Here is a 27,873-nt window from a genome sequence, read left to right as displayed (position 1 = left end):
AATGTTTGGTGACAGTTCTGCCACCAAACATGCTTTTTAGCCATTATTTGTAGAGTTTGGTTGTACAAAGGTGTCAGATACTCGATTAGAAAGGGTGACGATTGAGCCCAAACAGTCAAACAAGGAAGAAATATCATAGATTACCTAATAACTGAGCAGGTGTGTGATGTCGAATTAACTTAAATTTAGATTTGTTTTAAAGTTAGTCTTAAGTCCTCATGTGGGGCTGTGTTTGTGTGGGTCGGTATGGGACATTTCGGTGACATTGGTGGGTAGTCTGACAGTTTCATATATGTTTATGTTTATTTAATTTATACATTTAATTACAGCAGCAGTGTTGGCCAATATAGCTTAAAAATAAAAAATACAATAAACTGTGCAGGTTACTAGATTAGGACCTTTTGTTTATTATAAGCACACATACGCACATATTGTTTCATGCCATAGTTACTCCTTTGCAAAACTGAAAAAGAATTTTGTTTCTTCAGTATATACTGACACTTCATTCAAATTCTGTAACACTTGTAGCTTTTTTTTTACTTGTAACTTTTCCTGCTTGACCTTGCATGGCTTGGGTAAAAGCTAGACTGTTGAAAACTGCAGACTGCAAACTGTGAGGTACTGAGTCAAGATGTAGGACGGGAGAGCAAAGAATCAAAATGCCGTGTAGTCCCACATAAAAAGAGACATCTGATCAGGATATGGGCGGAGCAGGATTTATTCTTCCGAACAGTAAAATGAGAAAACCCACACTGGAAACTTGATTTAGTTTGTCAGCAGGTGTAAGTGATTAATACATGAAAACTGCTCTTAGGTCAGAGGGAATGTAATGAAATGACCAAAGCTAACATGAAAGTCTCCACATATAGTGGAAAAATCAGTTCCATTACTTTGAAAATCCTGAATCCGGAAGTCACCGCTAAAGCCGCTAGCTTGGCGCTGGTGTACTTTTCGTTTCACAGGGAGGAGTCAGACATTAGTTTCTTTATCAAAGTGACACGTTCGTGCCGTTATTACTAATTCTACGACATGTATCGCACCGTGTGTCCATAATGTAGCCCGTCTGTGGTATCGACATAAAGCTATCGATCAGCGACCAGATATTTCTCGATAAAAGGTCGAAGGAAACAGGAAGGCGGAACAAGTAAGTTCGGGAAAGTGGCTTTCAACTGTATCATTTCGTCACCCTGCGAAGAGCCGCCCGAGTTAACTGCTGCCCTTAGGCGGCTTTTCCCCTCGTTTACGATAGCGTGTGAGTGATCCGGGTTTGTCGTGTGTTTTTAGCGGGTTTTACATTTGCTGTTTTATGGAGCAACAAGTCCGGCCGAGTTAGCTAGCGTCACGTCACGAATAAACTTCGCACCGCCGTCATGTGCCCCGATGTTGAGTCTCTGGCTTTTATCCTGAAAATGTGCTTAAAAACGACACAAAGCCCTCCAGACAACGAGCAATGTGGACCTGGTATATAGATGGAGGCGTAAATAAACACGGCAATGTCGTGTTACGTTGGCAACACGCGGTTTGACTTGGTTTTATTGTCATTCGGCATATTCTTGATTTCACGGCGGAATTGGTGTATGAAATAGGAAATGACTCACTCAGACACCATGTTTCATCTTTTAAGGTTAATCTCTTTTTGCCGAGGCTTGTCGTTTGCAGACAGCCTCTGTTTCAGCCAGCCTCCCAGTGCTGCAGTGTGGTCTCAGATCAATTATGTCGGGCAACTGGGCATTTTATTCTGACATTCTGATTACAGCCAAATTATTTAGTTGTGTTGCTCTCGTGCGTAAAATTTCTCGCACGACCTCCATTTCTTTTCCGGTTTAACAGTTTTATATCAACCTAGTATGCATCTAACATATGATTCATGACTGGGAAAAATCCAAATCTCACTGTTGTTTGGCATTTTAGACACTAATTTAACTAACAAACATGCTGTTTGCAACCCTAGATTTTAATTGTTGCATACACATGCAATCAGGTTTGACAGGAAGTAGACATTTCAATGTAAATGTGCATATATTAACCAAATTCTGCCCTTTTCTTTTTCTCCTTTTATCGTACACAGGACCGCAGAGTCAGAGACTCAGTCCAAATAAAAACCACGACAATCCGTAACCAAAAAACCCACAGTGGCTGTTCACACAACCTTTTGTCTGCTTCCATTTCAACGGTAAATAATTCACCTGAAGCGTTTGAACAGATCGTCTGCCGCCACCACATGCGACCATGTCCATGGCCCTGAAACAAGTCTTCAACAAAGATAGGACATTCCGGCCCAAGCGCAAGTTTGAGCCCGGGACGCAGCGCTTCGAGCTGCACAAGAAGGCCCAGGCGTCCCTGAACGCCGGCCTGGACCTGAAGCTGGCTGTGCAGCTGCCCCATGGCGAGGACCTCAACGATTGGGTGGCCGTCCACGTGGTCGACTTCTTCAACCGCATCAACCTCATCTACGGCACCATCAGTGACTCGTGCACCGATCAAACCTGCCCGGTCATGTCGGGCGGGCCCAAGTACGAATACCGCTGGCAAGACGAACACAAGTACAAGAAGCCGACCGCCCTGTCGGCTCCCAAATACATGAGCCTGCTCATGGACTGGATCGAGGTACAGATCAACAACGAGAACATCTTCCCCACCAACGTCGGTAAGTGTTGAAATAAGCCACGAGTTTGAAAATTGAAGAAACTGTCCCATACGGCGTCTCAGCGGTTGGTTCAAGTCTGTCAAGTCATCTCATGAGGCAAACCAAGCGACCAGCCCATTCACAGACAGACTGTGGCCACGCTTCGATATGGTTATGAAGCCATCCAGTCAATAAATTCCAAAGTTTTATTTGGTGATCTTATGACTTTTGTTCAGATTTCAAATTTTTCTCCTGTTGGTGTTTTAACCCAGTCGAAGGGTCACATAGCAGAAAGTGGGGAGCTGATGGTTTAATATGTCTTTACTTTTATGAACTGAATGGCTATAATGAGTAACCTCTATTTCATTTTAATAATTCTTTTGGTGTGAATCATTCGGAACGCAGAGAAAAGCCACTTAAATGATTAACGCGTAATAAGTACAGAGGAAAATTGAAATGAGACACGTACGATTCACATCTGAAATGTGAAGCCTCTGTTTTTCAGCGTCTGCAAGGCCACATATGTCAGATCACCTTCAGTGCTGAGCATTGCTAACATCACAGTTAATCTGCTGCAGTGGAATTTGTGGTTTTCTATTATCTCAGAGTGTGTTTGTGTGCCCTGTGCTGTGGCTCAGCAGCTGACTGACTGACTGCAGAAACATGCCAGCCAGTGGATTTAGAAATGGGTCACAGGATGGACAGTAAGGCTATGAATAGAAACGACCTCTGACGCAGCCATCCTCTGGAACACGTTCCTAAAACATTATTTAATTAGTCAAAGCAAAACGATGTGCTGAATTAAGCACGGGTTGGGAAATTATTCGGCACACCGAGCCGTGTCGATTTTCCGATCGTGTCCGATTGTGACACTGGCCGCGTCTGCATCTGATTGGCGGCTGGTGTCCAGGCCTGAGGGGGAGAAGACGGGGAAAGGTTAATGTAGAAAAACCAGCCTCACTTTTAATTAAATGCATCAGTAATTTCAAACGTGTCTGTTTACTCCGGAGCAAATAAAAGGTCACCGCAGACTGACCGCAGCCTTCCTGCTCTGTCTCCCATCTGCTTGACTCCCAGGTACTCCCTTCCCTAAGACGTTCATGCAGGTGGCTAAGAAGATTTTGTCGCGCCTGTTCCGGGTGTTTGTCCACGTCTACATCCACCACTTTGACCGCGTGAGCCAGATGGGGGCAGAGGCTCACGTCAACACCTGCTACAAGCATTTCTATTACTTTGTCACCGAGTTCAACCTCACGGACCACAAAGAGCTGGAGCCCCTGGTGAGTAGACGGCAGATGACATCGAGCTGTGTGTGTGTGTGTGTTCCTGTCTAGCTATCTTTGTGAGGACCGAAATCTGCATTCTACTATACTTTTGAGAACCAACAGTCACTTGTGAGGACACACTCACCGGTCCTCACAAGTATGAAGGCCTTTTTGAGGCTCAAAATGTGGTTTTAGTGTCAGGGTTGCAATTAGGTTATGGTTAGGTTTAGGGTAAGGGTTAGGGTTAGGCATTCATTTTTAATGGTTATGGTTAGGGTAAGGGGCTAGGGAAACCATTATGTCAGTGAAGGTCCCCACTAAGATAGCTGAACGGGCTTGCGTGTGTGTCTGTGCGTGCGCGCACGCTTGTGTAATAATCAGCCCATGTAAAAACACCGAGATGCTGCATTTGAAGGTTGCTGTGACACAAAGCTGCATTTTAGAGCAGTGTACAGCAGAGATGTGAGGCTAATTTTGCATCGTGGGCCAGACCGGCGAAACTCCCTTCTATAAGCTTAACGGCACAAATCAGTTTTTCCACTCGATAAAGGTTTTCTATTGTAATAAGTGAAAAGGAATGAAAGAAATCTGTAAGCATGACTTTTAGGGCTTAAATTGTCAGAAATAAATGTATAGGACTAGCGGGCCATATTGGAGCAATTGACTGGCCGTTTCTGGCCCCGGGCCTTATGTTTGGCAACCCAGGTAAACAGACTGTCACATTATCTTTTGAGAAGTACAACAAAGAGCCCGATTACTGCATTATCAGATCATTCTAGCATATCGTTTGATTTAGGAAATTAGAATTGGCACCCCTAGTGGTCAAATCGTGTAAGCGCAAGACTGTTTCTAAACTTCCCCAAAAACTTGTGTGGCTTCTCTGTATTTCAGCATGATGTTGCTTAATGGGTGATGCATAAATTGATAGCTATAGATGAGAAGATGAGAGTTTAAAAATGAAGCTGTGGGTAAACTGTATCCTTTGTTTAGTGTAGCTAATGAAAACTGCAGTCATGTGATGCCTCAGTGGCCCAGGGATTTAGGTCACTGGTTTTTAGGCTGCAACAAAATGTCCTGTGTACAAGCTGCAGCTTAATGCGATGAGTGGAAAACTACAATAGTTAAAACCCATGTATGAGCACACCAGAGAAATGCAGGACTCTCAAAAAATGAGTCTTTGCAGTTTGTGTTTGTTTTAAAACTGATTTTTTTTTTTTTTTGTCTTTCCATTATTCTGAAACCCAAATTTATTATACTGTAAACTGTCAAAGACGAGGGCTCACTCTGTCAGGTGTGTGTGTGCGCGTGTGTGTGCGCGTGTGTGTGTGTGTTTTGACCAAAAAGCTTGGACTGCTTACTCTTTGTTTCCCACCTGTATGTTGCCCACAGCAGTGTGCTGTCATGTGATCAGTGAGGAATTGGCTTTGGAAAGGTTCGCTCAGCTGTGTGCTGTTTGTTTGTGTCTGCCACAGAAAGAGATGACCTCTCGGATGTGCCACTGAGGGACCTGCGGACACGGCGAATGGATGCATCCGTCCATCTCGAAGACTGCATTGGAGAACGGAAAACGAGCAATCAAATCCAGAGTCTATTTTTATATTTAAGTACTGTAATCTATTTTAGCTGCATACTGTAGGTTTAACCAGGAAGCCTGTTGCGCCAGGGCGTTCTGCTCCTTCTGAAAAGTTTTCAGACATTTTATCAGAGCACAGTATTAAGAGGTCTATGTTTGTGTTAATGTCTCTTTTTTTTGAATCTGAATCATTCCAGGATGCTTCCTCTTTTCTTTTCTGTTCCAAATGATCTAAAATTAGTACGATTTCTTTCTTTTCATCTGTAAATCTCAGTATGTTCTTACATTAAAGTGATTCTCAACTCTTTCTGATGCTGATGATAATGGGCTGCAGCATTTTTTTTAAGTCATAAAAACCTTAAGATTAAACTGAGGGAAACAGAGGAAATAAACAGAGTATTTTACTGAACTGAATCCATTTAAAGTCATTAATTTTTATTGGTTAAAACTCATATGTGCAGACAGACTAGATACTGTAATGGTGACTCAGACATCAAGGCTGTTATCTTACACGCTGGGCTGGGAGCCATCGGGCCGGGTTCTCAGATGTCAAACCTGCAGGTGTTTATTGCAGATACTCTTGGCAGCTGAAGGTCACACGAGACTTGAACCTCACATGACAAACACAAGTGGAAAAACATGATGAACAGGCTGTGTTCACTAATGTCCACCAGGAGGCGTCAGACTCCCAAAACCTCCCCGTGTCCCTGAGCTTTCTGTCCTATAGTTGCTGCTGTACTCTTATGAAATCTGCTCAGTGTCCCACTTTGAGTCAAGAAGGGGGGGAAAGAGGAGACCTGATTCGGGTGAATGATTTGGCTTAGCTGGTTATGTAAGAAACAGGCCAGACTGTACTGTGACGAACACAGAGAGAGGGTTTGTTTTTGGATGAACGCTGCTTAATGTGACTGAGCCAACAATAGTCCCGAACAACAACATCAGTGGTTGGAGTTGGTGGAAGTTATCAGCGCGTATGGGCGGGGTTATATAAATAGTCGCACAGTCTCTCTCATTACTGCTGCAGGGGGGCAGTTACTCATTCATCTTATTCAAGGCAAATCATGTAAGCCATCGTTCAGAATGGCCCCTTTAGGTACACCTATATAGTATATGAGTGTAACATCAGTCTTTGCAAAGCTCATAATATCTGACACTGTTGCACACATACACACACACAGCTTTCAGCACTGTGTTATGACATAAAGTGGAAAATTACAGTTCACTGTTACACCCACTCTCTAACCGCAGTTTACAGGCAAAACACCAAACAGGTTAATTCCTTGAATTTCAAAATAATAGCACTTCCTGTTCTCACTGTCTGTAATAAATGTAAACAAAAGCTCGGCAAAGCTCAGGGCTTCTGTCAGTCAAGTGTTTCATCTGCCAAAACCTCACCGCACTGCAGTTACACACAGGGAAAAAAAATGATTTCATCCACGAGGCTTTCTGGAAACATTTTATTCAAAAAACCAAACAAAAAAGTCAGGGCCACAAATTTAGAATGACATCTTCAACTTTTTTTCCCTTTTTTGGTGCTTGAAGAGTAAGTCATTCAAAGACTGAATATGTCTATTCAATAAAGAGAACTCAACATTGCAGTCAAGCAAAAAAAAAAAGTATAACAAAACGCTGTATGTTGTTGGACAATTTAGGCAACATAGTAACTATTTTTTAATACAATGTCTTTAAAGACACTGTCTAATTCCATAGTCAGAAAGAAACATTGTACTTCACTACATCTAGTTACTATTACATATATTAATGCACATAAATAGTAAGGACAGTCTATGGTTGCTATTGATTCATGTCATTAATAACTAAAGACTTTCCTCCTTTAGAAAGTACGAGCTGACTCATATATGTGCTAGTCTGTGGTTACTAGTTCCTTTACAATTAGGAATTTTGGAAAGAAAATATATGAAGCTTGTAAATTATTACTTTCTGATAAGTTAAGCTACAAAGCATTTATAAATGTACAACTAAAATAATTAGTAAAAAATTATTCTGAAAACCATTTCAATGGTCCACTCATTTGTTTTATCGCCCTGAGTTTTATCTTACTGAGCACTCAGAGCATTTAAGGCTACAGCCCCGTTCACCCATTCAGCGCTGTGTTTTATGCCCTTAGGTGCTTTTTATGACTTCTTTTAACTGCCAAACTCCCCATTGGTAAATAACCTGCTCAACCACAGCCACCCCTTCAGCTGTTGTTCATGTGAAAATATTCCACGGTTTCAGCTTTGCGCAGTTGAAGGATGGTTTCAGTTTCTTCCAACGGTTTTAATGTAGCTTTAAAAATTCTCCTTTGGACAAAGCTGGCTTTGGGGATTTGACATTCCTCAGTATTTTCTGAATTTTTACAAATCAGAATGAAGAAGGTGAATCTATAAAGGAAACAATCACTAGCTGCACTCCTGTATGAAACAATTGATTCAATTTTAATGCACAAAAACTGCATATTCATCTTCATATTCAGCGCTAAAATGAACCCATTGTCGCCTCCTTCCATCAAGCTGGACAAACACATTTTGACATATACGATAAATATGAATTTTGATAAGAAACAAACATGATGTAACAATGTGCCACGGTTAATTCACCCACTGGAATGACCTCATTGCCTCCTGCAACCTGATCCTCTTACAGGAGTGTCCCTCCTCTCACAGTGGAGTCAGTTCCTCTGAACACTGGGCTGCACGCTCTCAGCACGCATTACGCCTGTTACGTGTGAGATGAGATGTACCCGCCTTGCGCTCTTCCCCTCCCTCCTTGCTTCTCTCTCCCGCCCTCACTGGCGTGTTTTTCTCCTTTGGAATGTACCAGACAGACTCGAGGGGCTCTGCGATCGGCAATGTGAAGGGAAGCGCTGGCTACAGGCCAAGAACAAGCTCCAGCCAATCAGACAGAAGCCTGTCCAACTCTGTGCTCAGCAGTTGCCCGTCTGTTGTTTTCATGGTACAGTGTGGTTACTTACATACAATCAAAAAGGGGCTGAGATGTGAGTCAGTAAGTGCCGGACTGACGACACACCCTTAACGGTTTTGCAGCACATGACTCAGTTGCATCATGCGGTTGTGCAGCTTGTACAGATGAAAAGTGGCGATAATTTTAGGACATTGGAGGTGGAGAGGCCTCGTAAAAAGTTCCAGTAAGATAATGACGTATTTAAATGAGGCCGAAATTTGGGCAGATTCAGCTTCTGGTTACTTGAGCTCGAGGCTTGGAAATAAGACTGGTATGGGCTAGTCTGGAAGCACTCTGTAGATGTCCTTCTGGGCCCTCTGTGTGGGACATGTTTCACTCTGCCACTAAACTCAACAACCAAAACGCAGTTCTTCCTGAAAATCCAAACCCTTGTGGATCATTATTGCTGGAACTGTTCAAAAACCGGGGTTTCCATGTCTCTGGCGAGTTGGGTGTTTTTCCCTGTCTACAGCAAAGACCCATTTCCCTTTCTGCTGTGGACATGCAAATGCACATCTGTACACTGCAATTCTCCCTAATTCTTGCATAATGACAGCAGATTTATAGTCATTAAAAAGCGGAAGCCATGCCTGTTCCAACATGTCTTACACCTACTCTTTGCACAAATGTTTCTAAACAGTACTGCTAGAACATTTGATTTAAGTGAAAGGGCTGTATGGTGAGGGCAGAGAACAGATAAAAACAACAACAACTACTTACAGCAAGTTATTTAGAAAGTGACACAAGTTCTAGTGCCCAGGCTGAAAGGTCAAATCGTACATTTCAGCCTCTCCCTGTCTGAATCAAAACTTTAAAAACCTGATTCATATCAATACCCTTTGTTACACATGGTTATGTAACAAGCACAAAGTGCAAGCAAAAAAAGAACACAAAAGGGTTCCCTAGGGTACAAATGGAACGAGGCTGGAGCGAAACAGTCGGTGTTGCAACATTTTTTGGCAAATCGGAGAGGGATTTCTGGGTACTGGAACAATTTGATTGGCCTAGTCCGTCTTTCTCTTTCTGCAATGCCCCATGCACATCCATTTCTGCCAGAGATTACATATTTCCCAACTTGTGGCTGTTTCCTTCTAAGAAGATTGTTCAGTCAAAGTTGCTTGGAAAAGGGAGCACTCTGGGGTGCTGCGACCTCCCTGCTTAGGAAAATTGGCTTTTCATGTATGTGGACAAATATGGTGCACAAACAGCACAGAAATGTTTCTGCAACAAGTCCTGCTGCTCTGTACCCGAGGGCCTCTCGCCACGCCTGTCTCCATCCATCCATCCATCCATCCATCCATTTTCTTCCACTTATCCAATTCAGGGTCGCAGTTGGCAAGGGAAGCCTGTCCCAGCTGTCACAGGCAAAAAGCAGGGCACGCTCCGGATTCCGGTCACCAATCTGTCACCACACACATATAAACTCACACTCCTATGGTCAATTGATAATAACCAATTAACCTTACTGGTTTCTGGACTGTGGGAGGAAGCCAGAGTACCTGGAGAGAACCCACGTAGGCACCGTAAAAGTGTTCAAACTACGCACAGAAAGGCATCAGACTGGATTTGATCCAGGACCTTCACCACTCTGTAGTTTCCTTTTGCTGTTGCAGTCATATAAGCGTGGGCTTTGATAAGAAGAGTTTGGAGGATATTTGAGCGCTTGCTTTCCATCCTTACTGTTGTTGAGTAGCTCCATAAAGGTGTCATTAAGAACGTGAGAACGTCATGAGAACGTGTTATGATGGGGCAATAATGCACATTTCCGGAACAACAACAAAACACTGTGATTGATCCACAGCTTTATCTCCGCACATTACAAGGCTACTGCAGTGCAAAACAACAGAGACACGCCTCTCTTAAATCACGTATCAAATTAAACAACCCAGGATAATCTCCAGATTGAGCTGCTTTTACGTCAGAAAGAGCTGCTGTCACCTGTAGGCACGCATCGTGGCCCCGTCCCTCTCTCTTTTGAGCTGTAGTGACACAGACCCACCCCGTGCACCCCGTGAACTTGGAAGTGCGATCTTGTTTTCCCACTAAACCCTGCGACTACACCATGTGCTCCCGACTGGGGATCATCGGCCAACGCGTTACGTAATGTTTGCTACTATTGGGCTTGTGTTTTGGGGGTAGAAGGTGAAAGGAGGTAGAAGGAGAAGGAGAGACACAAAGCATCCAGTTACAAGGCAGCTGACTCCTGGAACAACCTTTACATGGTTTTAAGACACCCAGTACATGAATACTCAAGTGGAACTCCAAACCAGGGATTATATCCAGTAGGAAAAAGGAGCAGGGGAAAGGTTTGTTGGACCATGTGCTTATAGTGCAACAAGACCTGAGCACTTCTAGCATAATACATAGCATCACGTAGTAAGCTGGTGTGCAGTTATTACATACTGTATTGTGAGAATACGTGGAAATAAGTTTCTCTGATTATGAGAAACCACTTGACTGAACCTGTCTAAATACCTGCCTCCATATGAGCATATCACATCGAAGGCAACACTGCTGTGGCATCTCACAATTAGCAGATGGCCTGAGAGATCACACATATTTTCTGCGTCATTGGGATCCTTGGATTTCTTTCATTATCACAACCACGACACATTGTCCCCATCCCCATCGAAACAGCTTCCTCATCAGGCTGCAAAACGTGCATGTACTCTCACAAAAGGTCAAAGGTTCAGCTGGAAATGTTCGGTTCCTGGCATCACAGGATATGAAGAAATGTTGATGGCTTAGCTATTCTAAAAACTACCAAATATCCCAAAAAGTAAAAACTATACGGTTTGGACTGATCAAAAAAATCTAATATTTGACATGATTTCTTGTTGTATGCAGTTAAATAAAGTAATGTGTATTCAGTACACTCCTCAACAGATATTTGTCTTTTAAAAACCATACATTGTTCTAGTTAAACCATAGTGCAGTTTAGCCAGCAACAACAACAACAACAAAAATAAGGCTGTCTGTATCCAGTGCATAGTACAGCTCATAGTTAAGTACATTGTGGTCCCGTTCTGGTTGTATCGTGCAACATTGCATGAGACCATGCGCCACAGTGATATGCCGCAGAAGCTGAGGGCATGGCCCCGGCCCAGTCTCTGTGAGGGAGCTGGGTGCCGTGACTAAGACCGAGGTTTTCGATGAAAACCCTGTCCGTGGTCATTCATCCCTTGGTGTGAGAGTGAAGTCATTATAATTGTAGACTAGAGAGTGCTAGTAACTTGCACTGCTTATTTATGTATTCACAAAAAACACAAGGCTGGCTCTGTTTTTAAGTCGAGTTAATAATTAAAGTGTGCCTTTGACGTACAGCGGCAGCAGCATAAACAGATGAGGTGATCGGGACGGTGTAAACTCGCAGATCTGGTTTGCTGCACGTTGCATTATCTCTCCCGGCCTCCATCGACATCCTCTTTCATCAAAACAGCGGTGGGACGTGCTGACTGTGACTACGTGCGTGTATTTTTTTCGTTTTGTTCTTCCATAAGTCCCGCCTCGGGGCCCTACCCCCTCCTAAACAAAACAGACCTGACTGTTTCAATACCAATTCGTGTACGGTGCTCTTTTTTTTCTTAAGTCTCTAGCCTAAAATATGGTCTAGAGTTCAACCGACAATATAATAAATAATCTAAATGGCCGACCTTATTAAGTTGTGCTTATTGTGTGTCATATTTAAATAGCTTTTAGTGTTCTTTCCCTTAAGAAGCTGTAAAGAACGCTTCAACAAAACGAAATGGTACCCTGCCACAATAGCCTTTTCTCGAATATACGTGATCAGTGTGGGCTGCTGACGCATTCCTCGGGAGGGCGGAGTCAAGGGAGGTTATAAAAACACCCACACTCGTTCTTTTCAACCACCTTCCACGCACAACTATCAGTCGTATTCCCCCCTTGACATCCTCTGCGGCTTTCGAAGCTGTGGGTCAAGCAACGACGCTAACACTGGAGCTATAAAAATTGACAACGGGGTAAGTAAGGAGAAAGAACAAGCTGCTGTGGCTTTGTTTTGCCATTTAAAAGCTAAATGGCTGTTTTGGAACCGCTTTGCAGTATTAACGCTCACTGGCTAATCTTTGTTGTCTGACGTTAAAGTTAATTCTGATGTAACTGTCAACTGGTTTGCACTTGTGCGTTACATTTTGACTGGAGATGTGTTTTTTGTGTGTTGGTAGCCTTCCTGTAGCTGTTTCACCGTTTAAACCATGGCCTCTAGATATATTTACTCATTAGCCAAACTGCTATGATTTTAATGATCTGTCCTCGTGCTTAACTGTCTGTAACTAACCTAAGGGCGAGCTAAATGGGAGTGACGTTGATGGCTAGCTGTTGCTCTCTCGCGCTCTGTTTGTATGCGCACGCGACAGAGATGAGCCAGCCTGCTGTTTGCCTAAGCGTTTAGTTAATCGTACACAATCTGGAAAACACGAAGACTTTAGGTGTTGTGTGTGTTTTACACTGGATTGTAACGCTGGGGTCTCAAATTGTGTCGTCCACAGGGCTCCCGTTTAAAGCGCCGCACCAAGCTGACCAGCTAGCGCAGTGTGATCACTTGCGTCTCTCTCTGAAACGATTTTTGTTTCGGAGAAGTGCAAATTGATTCAAAAACCACTGCCGCCGCATATCCTGATCGGAACCCCCCCACACACCAAATCGAAGCAAAAATGGTGCAAAATAAGATCGCCGAAGTCACTGGATTCCACCGCTCCTTCAAGGTGAGCTGGAACTCTATCCAGGGATAGCTCGAGCTCCTGTCACTCCTTTTGGGAAGATTGTAATCAGAGCACGTTTGGCAGCATATATGAGAAGGGACTTCACCTAGCTATAGATAAACGCATCTTCTGGCTGACAAACATGGTATACTTCCTGCTGACACGGGCACATGCAGCTGATGAGTGTATGGTTCGAGTATGCCACAGCTAATAGTTGAAAGATGACCAAGAAAGATCCTTATGGCCTTGGGACGTTCTTGTGTTGGTGTAACAGATATGACCGATTATTCAAAATGTGTCAGCCTCTCAGTCTAGTTTGGCTTTATAGTCACAGTAGGTGTTATGGCTGACAATAGATGCTCTCATCTTGAATGGTTCACTGAGATTGCATATCATAACAAACATGTTATTATTCCATAGGGGCAAAATCCCTTTGAATCAGAGGACTTCACTAAAAATGGATCCCATCTTATCGATTCATCATTTAATTTTGACTCCTCCCCCAGACATGGTGAGTTTTATGACTTGGCTGTTTTTTAAAACAGTAACGTTGTCCAAGTTCAGTATAATTCACATAACTAAAACTTCCCCTAGTTTCTCTTTCAGTATTTGGGATTTGTTTGCGTTCCTCTATCAATAGCTGATGGTAATGTAGGCACCTCTGTTTTGACAGACATGCCTTCCAGTCAGCCTATTGACATCCCCGATGCCAAGAAGAGAAACAAGAAGAAAAAGCGTTGCCGGGCAACTGACAGTTTCTCTGGACGATTTGAGGGTAAAAGCTTTCACTCCTAGTTGTTATAAAAACAGCTGTATAAGCTGCTCTCCTTCATGTAATTGTGTTTTGCTAACTTGCTGTTTTTGCCACAGATGTCTACAGACTGCAGGAAGAGGTCTTGGGAGAGGGCGCTTATGCCAGAGTGCAAACATGCATCAACCTCATCACCAATAAAGAGTATGCTGTAAAGGTAAGACACTGCCACGCATTCGGTGGATACAGTGTGCTTCAAAGTATTGCTGTCAATGAAACATTCCTATAGGGGCTGCTAGAGTTCTAGGACTCTGTTTGGCTGCTTTACAGTTAGAGGGTTGTATTACGTAATGAAATTCCTTTGTGTGAAGACGGGCTCTGAGCCATGAGAGGAATTTAATATAAGTAAACTGGGCTATTGCATCAGTGTTTCTGTTGTGCTTCCTTTTCACGACTTTTTCTTGAGAAATTTTGAGGAAAGTTTTGGTCTGGGACAGGATGCCTCTTTATCTTTTCTCTCAGTTCAGCTCTCTGTAGTGGTTTTCTGCAGACTTCCCTCTGTTGTGCTAGTGATGCATTTTTTGTGTAAAAGACTAGCTGCTGCTAGTAGACACGCCCCCTCACTCTTTTTCTAGGTCATCAGCCAATCAGAGAGCTGGAAATGATATACCCTCCCCCTTTCTTTACAGCTTGCACAGAGAACATTGTGTGCTGCTAGCTGTGCCAAAACAAAACCCACAGAAAGGAAGGAGGGGTGATGGGTGAGGGTTGTGACCTGGTGTGTTTACAGTGCTTTGTTCTCACTCTGTACAGTTACTTTTTCGATTTCCTTTTTGAATGGAGTGAGGACTTGTATGCACATGTTCAACTCTCGGGGACTTCCTTTTTTCCCCTTTTTTTTATTACAAAGTCATTTCCTTGTTTTAGGAGCAAAACATTGTGAAATTTTTATGTATTTATTTATTTTTTTTGCTGAAGTGTGCAAAAATTTAAATAATCCACTTTTTTTTTTCTTTTGAAATCCCATTTGCTCATTGGACATAAACATTAATTACAGTTATTCCCCAGATTTTGTTCATGTATGGAACAAGTCTGAGTTAAAGGCTGCTTCTTTAGTGCAAGTGTCCATATCTTATTTTTTTTTTTCCTAATTAATATTTCAGAGGTGCTGTACACAGATCCTCATGTGACTGATCAGTTAGTTTGTCCCAGAGTGATTTGTTATGGATCCCTTGGGACTATGCAGTCCTGGGGGAGGAGGTAGGACAGTCTGCTGGGAGTCGAGGGGGACTCAGACTACTCCTGCCAGATGTCCCGTCTCTCCCCTCCCCCTCTCTAGACACAGGGAGAGTAGGGGGGTGAACTGCATGTGCGGGCTCTGTTGCAAACGCAACAAAAGCTTCAGGCGCACCCATAGACGCACAGAGGGCCGAGCAGCGCGTGTCTGAAGGCTCCCAAACAAATCCTGTTCAAAGCTATTATTTCACAAGCCTGGGTTGATGTTAGAACCTGCAGTGAGGTCTCGCTTTTCAGCAGGCTGATGTTTCACGAGCTGCAATTTGGATAAGCGACCTTAAATCTACCACTTTAAAAATAGTGTCCTCCCATTTGAGATTGCAATGCATTCTTCAACCGTATAGTTTCTGTATCGAAACATCTACCAGGGTGGGAGTTCTGCTGTGGCAGGAGAAGGTGAGCTGATTGTTGTCCTGCTGACTCAGACTGGAACAGTACACAGGCTTTGGACTGCTCATAGGCCTCTTGTCTGTGTATTAATCCTAGACACATACTGCAGCTCTGGCCCCAGTGGGCTTCAATAGCAGCTGTAATCCAGCTACCAGGAAGAGAAGCATGCACAGCCTCCCAAGCACACAATAACAGACCAGAGCTGGAAAATTCAGGCTTTTTGCTTTGGTGTCAGCAGTCTATCTTTCTGTCTCTCTTGGCACGGCATTATGCAGCTGGTGGCCCTCACTGTGCTGTAGTTCCCGGCAGCTCGGTTATTTTTAGAGCAGTTTTGATAATTGTAAACATTTTGAATTAGGTCATGGGATGTTTTGAAGGGAACACTTATGGCTCCTTAAGATTTACATATGGGTCGTGCATAAAGGTTAAACATAGAGACTGGGGGCTGTTATTTTCATTCAGCTCCGTCTCTGGTATGCCGGGCAGTGCTGAAAGTAGGTTAAACTATCTCTGCAAGTGTGTCACAGGGTAGGATAAAGGTTGGCAAGCAGGAAAACGTTGGGAAGGAAGCTCATTATAGGGCACTGCATATGGACTGTATAGTGAGCTCTATACCGTCTGCTTTCCGTTAAACACAGCCACAAGTGGGGTTTGTGGTGCAGTGAGAGAGTGGCTGCCATGCCCACAAATATGTATACTAAGCACTTTAAGAATTGTCCTCCATCCTTTTCTGTATAAAAACACAAAGTTCTGCTGAAAGTGGGCTATTTCTGGACAAAGTGGGCTCAGCTTTGGTGCTTTTCTGTTGCAGATAATCGAGAAAAGGCCGGGTCACAGCCGCAGTCGTGTCTTCCGTGAGGTTGAGATGCTCTACCAGTGCCAGGGCCATAGGTAACTTTCTGCTGTTATGACAAAACTAAAGCCACTTGACAGTCGTATGGAGGCAGTCACAAAGCCCCTTATTCATCATCACACTGCAGACCTCAAATGACTCGATGCCTTTTTGTTTTCTACAGAAACATCCTGGAGCTGGTGGAGTTTTTTGAAGAGGAAGACAAATTCTACCTGGTGTTTGAGAAGCTCAGAGGAGGTTAGTAAATTACAGCTGCTAGTTTACAAAGAAATTCTGCTGCTTTTGGTGAGTGTGTTTGAAAGCCTTTAGCTTTTAAATGGAGCTAATGGACTCTCATTTCCCTCCTAGGGTCAATCTTGGAACACATTCACAAGAGACAGCACTTCAGTGAGCAGGAGGCCTGTCTCGTGGTGCAGGACATTGCCAGTGCTCTAGATTTCCTTCATAACAAGGGTAAGATCATTTGTACAAAATGGCAAGCAGTATTGCTGCTCACAGTTTCAAATTAAATATAGATATAACAGGCATTTTTTTTGTTTTTAGGAATGGCACATAGAGACCTGAAACCTGAAAACATTCTCTGTGAGAGTGCACACCAGGTGAGTTTACTGCAGAGATATTTATGCCTAAACATGTTTCAGAGGTCAGCTGATATGTTGATAAAGCTGCTGCTGGCCTTTTGTTAAAATCTGCTCTTTTTCTCAGATATGCCCGGTCAAGATCTGTGACTTTGACTTAGGCAGTGGGATCAAGCTGAACAGTGACAGCTCACCCATCTCCACCCCTGAGCTCCTCACTCCTGTAAGTTACTCATCCAAAAAATGTTTTTTAAATCGCTGATCCAGGAGCAGATTAATCAGTTACACAGTGACATAGTGATTTGGTTTCTTGCTGTGCATAAAAGCGGCTGTAAATGTGTTTATCAAGTCTTAACTGGCTGATCATTGGCCAGTCCTCAGTGGGGTTAACTGATGTTTACACTAGTTTACTGCTGGGCAGTTTCTCTGAAATGGCATGGATTGCTTCCTGGATGTGCCAGATTTTATGTTCCTCTTATCGTGCTGGATACTTCAGTGTGTTAACATTTGGAAGCATATCTGTCTATTTAATGTTGATGTCCGTTGGTGTCTAATCAGTAGCAAACACTGAGGGGTCATGAGTTTGAGTCTGGGGGTTATGATTGTTTAACTTTGTGCCTGTCGTCACAACACAAAACGATACCTCTGAACAGTGTCCAGAACAGCAGGAAACCCTCAACCTCAGAGAGGAGTGGTAAAGTTGAACTGGCAAGCTTTCTACTTGTGTCAACACTTGCTCTGTCTGCTGGTTATCTAGTGTGCTGAATAGATGGACCAGAGCAGGTGAGGGATAGCAGTTCAGCCCTCAGGAATGTGGTTTGGTGGGTGGGGGCTTTCTGCATTGGTAACTTCATCTTCCTTGCACAGAAATAATGGATGGTGGGCCCATCCCTGGGCTTGTTGAAGGGGATATGGTTTGGGGCCAAGAGGTGTCATGTGCTTTAGTCTTAAATCAGGATCTCCCTAGGGTTAAGTTGATCCAGTAATATATTAAAGTGTTTGTTCAATGGGAGAAAAGCCTCTGGAGGACAGGGCGTGGTGTGATAGCCCTGGGATGTAATACTGGAGGGTATGTGATAACTTTTACAAGGCTGTGTCCTGTGATATGAAAGAGTCGCAGTGGGGGAAAAAAAAACACAAGCGTTTGCTTATTTCTCCTTTCTCTCTGTGTGGTGAGAGGAGGAAAAAAAAACCATACACCCTCTTCTTTCAGCTCAGTCTCCGCCCAGTGGCCCCAACCACTCTTGTGCTGGTCTGCGCTTTCTTTATGTACTTCATACAATAGCTGTGCATAAGGCTTGTTCTAGAAATTTTAGTCTCTCTCCCCCCACACATGGCAACTGAGATGTGATTGGATAGACCAGTGGGAGGGGGAGGATAACTGGGAGGTGCAAACTCTGCCCGCTCATGCGCTCTGGCTTGTTTTCCTTGCTTGATCACAGGAACAATGTTATGATTTTCATCTCACGACTGGCACTCTCTCTGGGCCCCCTGTAACCACTTTTCTGCTGTTGCACAACATGCACTTTTGCATTTGAAGCACAGTTCCCTGGTTCTCAAACATTTACAGGTTTACTGTAAATGTAGTGGTGCTATATGGTGTAAACTGGGAAAATAGGGACTCGGATGAGCCGAGATAGACCCTTCTAGGAAAAAAGCTAATTTTAGTTTACTAGGAATTCTGCATGAGCGATTGCCCACCTATGTGCTCAGTGAGATGTAATTCTGGCTGTTCGAATGTCGAGGCTTATATGTAGCAGTTGGAAACTGTAACACTGCACACAAGCAGTTTAGACTGTTTAATTGAGGAAACTGCTTGTTTGTACCTGTCATAAAGGTAGGTGCAGTTTCTTGAGGACAGAACAAGTCTTCTTCCTGTAAGCCTCTCCTAGTAATCCTTTCATTTACAAACACCAGAGGTGTGTCATCGGTGCTGTGGGTATGGTGTGACTAGTCACATGGTCGTAGGAAAGCCCCAGGTTGCAATACCGACAAATCCTGTGGTAACAGCAGCTGATTAACAGCTCTCTGCAGCTTACTGGGAGGTTTGAAGAGGATGTGACTGCAAGTTCGCAAGGTGTGCAACAGCACAGGAAGAACAAATGCAAGTTTAGATTTAAGTCTGTGCCAAAGAGCCATGATTACTGTTATTCGACTGCCCTCTTTTAGCCCTTATCAGCCGCAGGTAGTCATAGACTGGCTATCTATGTCCTGACTTGTTTGTGATTCAGGGGTGGTAAAGCAGCTTTTAAACATGATTAGCCTTGATAGCTGTTTATGATAACACAACTATTGCATTAGTCTTCAGTTTCAAAGTACCTTGGTTGGCAAAAGTGTGTGTGTGTGTGTGTGTGTGTGTGTGTGTGTGTGTGTGTGTACGGGTTCGTACTATCCTGGTGGGGACCAAAATCTGACTTTTACTATCCTGGTGGGGACTTTCTGCACCGTGGGGACCAAAATCCAGGTCCCCTCGGGGTTGAAAGCAATTTTCACACTCAAAATGCGGTTTTACTGTCAGGGTTACAATTAGGTTATGGTTAGGTTTAGGGTAAGGGTTAGGGTTAGGCATTCATTTTTAATGGTTAGGGTTAGGGTAAGGGGCTAGGGAAAGCATTATGTCAATGGGATGTCCCCACGAGGATAGCAAACCAGACATGTGTGTGTGTGTGTGTGTGTGTGTGTGTGTGTGTGTGTGTGTGTGTGTGTGTGTGTGTGTGTGTGTGTGTGTGTGTGTGTGTGTGTGTGTGTGTGTGTGTGTGGCAGCTGCATTTGACTTGAATCCTGGAGGATTGTCTGTGTAAGCAGTTGCCCCAGACTCGATGATGGCGGAAACATGGGGGTTGGGATTTTCTTTGACAGAAGCGTCTTTGTCTGAAATGAGATTCCTGTGCAGCAAACTTCATTACATAAAACTGGAGCTGGAGTTAGCAGACAGCTGGTTTATGTTACTGGGACACAATGGAGGCCTGCTCAATGTAAACATGTGCCTCCACAGATGGAATGAAGGATATGTGGGGGGAGTTCATGACAAAAGGGCTAAAGCTTCTCAGAAATGAACATGATCTTTGTCCTGCTGAACCAACGACCTGCTTTTTTTTTCCCCACCTAAAACTATTAAAACAGTACTTGCTGTTTGTGTTCTCAAGTTATGTAACTGACCAGGGCTCAGCCCAGTCTCTGGTTATGCAGGACAGCCAATCCTCTTTTCCATGCTCGGGGTTTGGCCTAATTTCTCTCCTAGCTGCATAACAACATGCTGGTAGAGCTGAGTCTGTCCTTGCCCTCAACAAAGTCTGCCTGGGCTGTGTACAGCTGCGTGATCAAAGCAGTGAGTCACCACTCGCTGTCTACCCACACAAACCTGCCTCATAACACGTTCCAACTAAAATGTTCAACGGACTAAGACGAGCAGTTTTGTAGATTTTAAGTGAACCCATTACTGCAGATAATCATGCGACTGTCACATAGACTGCCCCCACCCCGCAAGCTAAGAGTGGGGCCTTAGCTTTCACACTCGGAGCCACGAGGTGTCAGCTGAGTGAAAGAATGTGGCAGCAGCCAAGCAAAGCTTCTCTTTTTTCCTCTAGTTTAACTCTTTCATGCTGCGCTTTGTTGTGTTTTTCGTCCCTTGGGGCTAACGCACTGGTTTTCTTGTTCTTCTTTTAGTGCGGCTCAGCAGAGTACATGGCACCTGAGGTAGTTGAGGCCTTCAGTGAAGAAGCTACAATTTACGACAAGCGCTGTGACCTGTGGAGTCTTGGAGTCATTCTGTACATCATGCTAAGTGGCTATCCTCCATTTGTAGGCCGCTGTGGTGGTGACTGTGGCTGGGAATTAGGTGAACCCTGCCACACCTGCCAGGTAAGACTGTGATGAATTCATTCCCATAAGTTTTGTTTGTCTTACGTTATCTTTGTGAGTTCAGAGCAAAGTAACATTTGCAAATGTTTTGTATCTGTTTACAGAACACTTTATTTGAGAGCATCCAGGAAGGAAAATACGAGTTTCCGGAAAAAGACTGGGCTCACATCTCCTCAAGTGCCAAAGACCTGATATCCAAACTTCTGGTTCGGGATGCCAAAAGCCGTCTGAGTGCCAGTCAGGTGCTGCAGCACCCCTGGGTGCTGGGGGTGAGTCTGAATCCACCACTATGCCACTTTTTTCCCATTTTAGGCAAATCGCAGTAAAGTTGTTCAAATCAAACAAAAAACCAATAACATGACTTTGATTTTTCAGGGTGCATCTGACACTTTGCCAACATCCATCTTACATCAGAGGTGAGAAATTAAGAGCGACAAGACACTCTGACAATAAACATTTCCAACTTTATACCTGCTTTGATCACAGTTTAATCTCTTTTCCTCTTTTCCCCTTTTCCCCATCAGAACCAGCAGTGCCAGGGATCTTACAGTTTTTGCAGATAAGGCCATGGCTGTGAACCGGCAGCTGGCTGAACAGGATGGCATGGAAGAGCAGCAGCAGCAGGAAGTCCAATTTTTTGTTACTGCTTCTGGCTCGTCTATGCGCCTCTCTCCTCCTTCCAACTCCAAGCTGGCCAAGCGCAGGCAGCGAAGCAGCCAGCCGAAAGGTGGGCCCGTCTCCGCTGCGGAGCTTCGTCAGCTCTTGGCCCCCCTCGTCATCGTGGGAGACTGTGCCTGAACTTTCCCGACCTTCCGTTATGATTCAAGTCCTGTTCCACGACTGCCCTGAGACTCTTCCTCCTCAGTTCTGGCCCCTCTCTGGCCTCGGTCCCTCTGCTATTCAGGTTCTCTTGCCAGCTGTAAAGGGAGATGCTGCCTGCAGCCCTTCCTCTAAATGCCTTCTGCCCTTCTCCAGCACTTCTGAAGCACATCAGCACAGGGCCTGCATATAGCAAACACAGCTATGTGCACTTCCAGGTTGGGGAGGAGGGCCAGTTAATGACTTGTTGGACAGCAAAGTATTTTCTAAGTTATGTTGGTTTTTTGTTTGTTTTTTTTCCTCATACAACTCAGTTCAGAAGAAATCCGAACATAGATCTTCGAAACTAAGCTCAGACACCAAAGGACAACCTGTTGTGCTGCTCCCACGTTACAACTGGATCCACTGTGAATTAAGTTATCTGGAATGTTTTTTGCCTGTATGTATATGCATGAATGGCCCATCTGCACATACGTACAAGCTTATGCAATATGCCGAGATGAAGGCTGTTCCTGTCTTGAAAGGATTCAGTGTAATAAGGGTTGGAAGGGCTGTAAGCCAACGCTGTCCGTGCCTGAGGCGCGGACCGTTGGCTGGAGACTCTTCAAAGTCTTTTTTTGTTTTGTTTTGTTTTGTTTTTTGTTTAGTTTTTTTTGTTCCCCTCCGTTTAAGATGAGCTCTTTACAGTCGACTCTTGTGTAAATGTCTGAGATGCGCACTTATCCAGCTCGGTCGCCATGCACTTAGTGCTCAAAGGGCAACGGCTGTTTGTACCTGACCAGCTACGACTTGCCGCTGCATCAGTTGATGCGGTTTTTCCTTTTCTTCCAAATTGAATCTAAAACTAGTGAATTAATTTGACTTGGTCATGCTTGATGGCCGCCGGGGAGGGGGGAGGGGCCAAAGCTCATAGCTTGTATATCTGGCTTATTTGTACAGGCTAATTATACAGTACTTAAAATGGCTACGCAAGTGATCTGGGTCAGTGTTACTTTCATTGTAAAGAATTTGACGTCCCCTTGCTACAACCAGAATTTGTATTTTTTTTTTTTTTTTTTTTTTTTTCTACAGATCAATTTATGGATTTAATTTCAAATATTTTGGCAGTAAAAGTTTAAATTCCTGTGAAGGGGTTGAAAAGCACATTTTGCCCAATGTGACCAGACTGTCATTTGTTGATCAGATTTATTTGGACCATCATCTTCGTCCTCCTCATCCTTCAAGGTCTCAACGTTGTCTCTAACGACACGCCGCCCCTCCCAGAATGATGTCACAAATTTTCTTTACAAGTTGGAGGCAGAGGGAAAAAATAAAATAAAATAAACACAAAAAGGAAAAACATTCCACAAAAAGACAAAAAAAACTTCAGACATTTAGCTGTATAAAGTTTACTTTTTTTTTTTTTTTCCAAGTTTGAAAACTCCATGTCAATGTGCCACACTGATTTTTATTTTTATTCTTTTCTTCTTTTTTTTGTATGGCTGTTAATAAGCTTTTCTTTTTTTTTTTTTTTTTTCCTATATGGAGATTTTTTTTTTTTTTTTTTTTTTTTTTTTCCCCCATGCAGGTGCTGTTCAGTTCAGGTGAAACACCAGATGTTTTCCTTTGTTTTGTGTTGTTGTTTTTTTTTTTTTTTAATGTTTTTGTTTTTGAGTTTTTAAAGTTGAGTATGTGGTGTATGAGGTAAAAATGGAGAAAGTTTAAGTTGAACTGGAGCGTTCGTGCCCAGTGAAGGCAAGTTTTTAAGTGTTATATATATTTTTTTTATATGTGAGCAGGGTGGGGAATGGGCACCAGCACCAATGTGGTAAAACATGAAAGTGGCTGGTACATTTCAGACACAGAAAAAATTAGTATGAAGTTGCTGGTGAATTTGGAGCAGTTATCCATGAGTGGCTGGTACATGTTCATTTTTTCCCACTCTGCGTTGGCAATAATCTTTCTTTGTTGTTAATTAGATTAAGTTAAAGCTCATTCTGAAACTGACAGGTAATGAACTGGCGATGACGTCTCTCAGCACTGTAGCCATTTCACCAAAGAGGGTTCAAGTCATGACATTGAAACATATGATCCACGACCTAGCAGTGATAAGTGGGGAACTTCTGATTGTCCGTGTCCTGTTGGCAGCACTGCAGCGACGGTGCTCTGGAAATGGTGTCAGATGACCCGTGATTCTGATAATAGGACACTGTAATAGTTCTAAGAATACCTTTCTACAGATGCATAGTTATGAGGGTTTATGTCTTATAATAAGACTTACTTGAATATGTGTATGCAGCTGTTTCTTCATTTTGGAAACTACTTTGCTTATTGGTAATCTGAAAGCATTAAGCTAATGATCAAGGCAATCTTTGTGGGGGGGGGGGGGGGGGGGTGAAAATATACAGATCAGTATTCTGCCTTTTTCTGGGGGGGGGGGGGTCTTCACACAACTGAGTTTGTCCCTGTCTTTGAATGGGGGTGGATACTCAAAACGCACACTGTGGCCATACTCTGTAATATCCCGACCAGTACAGTAAGGGTTTTCTGGGTCATGACCATTTCTACTTTATGTCGAATGGCAGTAGCTTCTGTTTTCTTTCGACTGCCTTTTATTGGGAGAAAGGGGACAAAGTGATATCCTTCAGCCTCTGTTTCTTTCTTTCTTTTTTTTTTTTGTATATTGTCGCTGACGTCAAGTGTTAAAATTCAGTCATTCGAATGGATAGTACCATCAGTCTCCCCACAATCTGAATGTAGCCTGCAGGTGAAAGCATTTAAGGCAGATCAGACCATTTAAATGGTTCCTTCTCATGAGCACAGTGTGCCAGTCGGATACAGTCCAGGCTTTGGGTTGACACCTGATTTTTAACACTGTCTGAATCGCCCCTGAGACCATTGTGTTCATGGGAAGTGGCTTCAAACGAATACATCCTGTAGTACAAAGTATTTTGATTTAAAATAAGCACTTTACTGTACCATGTGAATGATTGCAGTTCACCCAAGGCAACGTTTATGACCGTTGCTTTGGAATTTTGTATTGTTTTTCTAAAAAAAAAAAAAAAAAAAAAAAAATGCAATAAAATGCTTTGAACGACATTCTCGTCTGGCCTGTCACTTTTTTTCTTTTTCTTTTTTGTTCTTGCTTGAAGCCAGGAAAGTGAAAGACCTGTACTTTCCCTGCACTCTCAATAGTTTCACATTAACTAGAAGGCTTATCTTCGGGCCAAGGCTGAGGCCGTTTCAGCTGAATCTGCTGTAAATCCCAGTATCAGTAACGCTCCCTGATAACGTGAGCCGTGTCACATATGCCCTTGGCTGTTGGTAAATATTTCTCACACATGGAAATATGACTGTGGTTTCATGACACATTAGTCACGCTTGCAGCAGCGGTGAGGGGAGGCGCTCTTCTCAGCCAGACGCAGACTGATGCAACCTGCTGCAAGAGCTGCAGCCTCTCTCTGCCACCTGATGATCCTCACAAAATCCCTTCTGCTGAATTAACGAAAAATGTCAGTGTATGATTTCAGCAGGATCTGGCATCCCGTCATTAGTCAGCTGTGCAGATGGAAATATCTCAAGAGATGTTATCAGCTGGGCTTGGTCAAATGTGCGTGGAGGGAGGACAAAAATGATGATACTGCACAAGAAATGTTCTGTGTGATGAAAGGGTCTCCAGAGTCTGCTGTGTGTGCTTGGCAATAACAAGGGTTACAGCAACTGGTTTAGAATTTACTGGCTAATGTGATTACTTGAACGATTATTTAGTCAAAACTGATCTTAAAAGGTGAAAAATGTCCTTGCTGATTCACAGTCGTGTCTTTAGATCTCTTGTTTATGTCAGGCTGGTGCACTAATGCTGTTATTTTCAATTGAAGATGATCACTACAATCTATTAGTGATATTTATGTTTGATTTAAACCAAACTTAAATGATCTGTGGGCCCCTGCTGACACTGTCGTCTCATTGGAGGGCCACTTTAGTGTTCAAGTAGTACAAAAAACAAACAAACAAGAAAAAACCCCACAAATATTTCCTGAAATGTAGTGTTTTTTGTTTATTTTTTAAATTTCAAATATTGTATAAGAAGACAAAACTGTAAACTAATTGAAGCCTTTCATTGAACTACCAAATAAACACATAGGTCCTCTCTTTCTGGCCACACGTGTGACATCACTTCTGCTTTTATTTTGTTCGTATTTAATAAAATCAAAATGCAGACATAAGTGTACACATTAGTTTGTGACTCTTTCACTGAGCTAACACAGCCGATCCCTCGGCATGTTTGTGCTCTCTGCTCATGTTGGCTTCATATTCAGTCATTTTTGGCGTTTTAAAGAACTTATTTTAACATCGCACTCAACAACAGATAAATCCTCCCTAACAGTAAAAGTACAAGTGGCCCCGGGCCGCGAGTTTGAAACCTCTTTCTTAATATATTAAAAAATATATTATCAAAGGGGGGGTTTCAACTAGCACCCGTGCAGTCGTGGTGATGCTTTAACTCGTCCCCTTACATGTGGACTGGCAGGACTTCACGCAGTCACTGCATGGGTTTATCAGCGGAGGCCAAAACACACACATTCTCACACTGTTGCATAACTTCTTGTTCGGCGCAGAAAAAGCGTCACAGGTCTGGAGGAAACTGCATGATGCAACAGCAGTTTGTTTTCTGTGCGGTGTCCAGGAAACATGGCGTGATCCACGGGAACACCGCGCAGGTATTTGTCTCCCCCTGCTGTCCTGTTAAAGCATTTCAACGGTACGTGCAGGCGAGGTAAATGAGCTGCAGATAATGGAATTTCAAGTCCCAACATTTAAATGTTCAACACGACAGCATCCAGTTGATGTTATTTGTGCACCGTGTGCGTGCGCAGGGTTGTTTAGAAGGAAGGATTTCTCTAACATGAATCATATGAGCATGTTTATTAATAAGCTACAGGGCCTGCTGAAGTCTATTTGTGTATCTTTAGATATATTTGTGTCGTGGTTTCAGTCCATTTACTTTTGCTTTTGGTATTTTCCCTGTGAAAACAATCAGCTCTGTATTGACATCTGGTTTGCATTTTATAATAATAAATAATGGAGCTGCCTGGCTTCCTGTTTCACTCCATCTTTAACAGGATCATAGCTACAAAGATATCTGTGTGAAAAGCAAACCATATCAGTTCACTGAAGTTAGTTACAATAAATCATGTGAAATAAAAGCGTCATCTTTAAAACGCTTTATGATGCCCTGTTATTTTTCTCGCCGCCGACACATTCGTGCCATTTTACAGCAAAGTAATAGGTGTAAGCAATACTATCTAAATTCAATAGAGTATTTCTACATCTTATCATTTTCATCCATGTTTTGATGAAATTTCTCTTCAATTCTACAGCGACTGCTACATTGGAAGCTAAACATCTGATCAAAATCCATTGTTGGACAAAGGCTCATTTTATTTCTTTAGTTTTGGCTCTGGACAGCACAGCGGACACTAAATCAAGTTTAACCCAAAGATTTTGCATTAACTTGGCCCCTCATCTGCAGAGGCTCAAAAATAACCGGACAGACTAACAATCTTAAATGTACGGCTTATTTTTAATACTTGAATGAAAATCCTTTGCTGTGAGTGACGGCCTGAACTCTAAATTGCCAAATGCCGTTTGCTCCCTTGAGATGCTCTGCCAGACCTTGTTTATGAGACTCTCTGCCTTGAGTTTTGTATTTAATAACTGAAAAGCTGCTCTGTTGGGTTGAAATCAGGTGACTGACTTGGCCACTGAATAATATCCCGTGTCTTATATGAGAAGCTCTTGGGTCATTTCTGCAGTGCGCTTCAGGTCACCTGTTTGTACAGGGACACGCTGTCTGATCATTTTTGCAGCATTTTGGTGATTCTGAGCACTTTATAATTCATCCTGTTACTTCTATCAGTAGTCGCATCATCAGTAAACATCAGTGACAAGGTAACACTGGCAGCCATACATGCCACAGCGTTACCCCACCATGTTTTAAAGATAAAATGGTATGCTTTAGATCATGAGCTGCTTCTCATCCCAGCTGTTTCAGATGTTTTCCTATAAAGTCTAATCCAGTCTTCCAGTTCTTGAATGTAATCAGCACTCTAAACTTTGCAAGTCCTAAAAATATTTGTATATTTTTTTTAAATAAAAGGCTTTAATTTTGAAAAATCTACATTATCAATGGGGCA

General features: G+C 43.1%; 2 protein-coding genes across 2 annotated transcripts; both read left to right on the top strand.

The window, feature by feature from the left end:
- Positions 1-929: 929 nt before the first annotated feature.
- mob3a (MOB kinase activator 3A) lies at positions 930-5,776 on the top strand. Its single transcript, XM_063500965.1, has 4 exons — positions 930-1,144; positions 2,069-2,647; positions 3,704-3,906; positions 5,364-5,776. Exons 2-4 carry the CDS (start codon positions 2,230-2,232, stop codon positions 5,391-5,393), a joined length of 651 nt encoding a protein of 216 aa, XP_063357035.1. The 5' UTR covers positions 930-1,144; positions 2,069-2,229; the 3' UTR covers positions 5,394-5,776.
- A 6,528-nt stretch (positions 5,777-12,304) lies between these two features.
- On the top strand, positions 12,305-23,193 carry mknk2b (MAPK interacting serine/threonine kinase 2b). Its single transcript, XM_063500964.1, has 14 exons — positions 12,305-12,408; positions 12,937-13,152; positions 13,570-13,660; positions 13,823-13,924; positions 14,020-14,117; positions 16,398-16,477; positions 16,603-16,676; positions 16,788-16,892; positions 16,983-17,038; positions 17,145-17,240; positions 20,684-20,878; positions 20,983-21,147; positions 21,254-21,294; positions 21,403-23,193. Exons 2-14 carry the CDS (start codon positions 13,102-13,104, stop codon positions 21,674-21,676), a joined length of 1,428 nt encoding a protein of 475 aa, XP_063357034.1. The 5' UTR covers positions 12,305-12,408; positions 12,937-13,101; the 3' UTR covers positions 21,677-23,193.
- Positions 23,194-27,873: the final 4,680 nt, after the last annotated feature.

This window comes from Pelmatolapia mariae, linkage group LG17 (genome assembly GCF_036321145.2).
Source record: "Pelmatolapia mariae isolate MD_Pm_ZW linkage group LG17, Pm_UMD_F_2, whole genome shotgun sequence".
Classification (NCBI taxonomy): domain Eukaryota; kingdom Metazoa; phylum Chordata; class Actinopteri; order Cichliformes; family Cichlidae; genus Pelmatolapia; species Pelmatolapia mariae.
The sequence above is the reverse complement of the archived record's forward strand: the minus strand, read 5'-3'. Positions and strand labels throughout refer to the sequence as shown.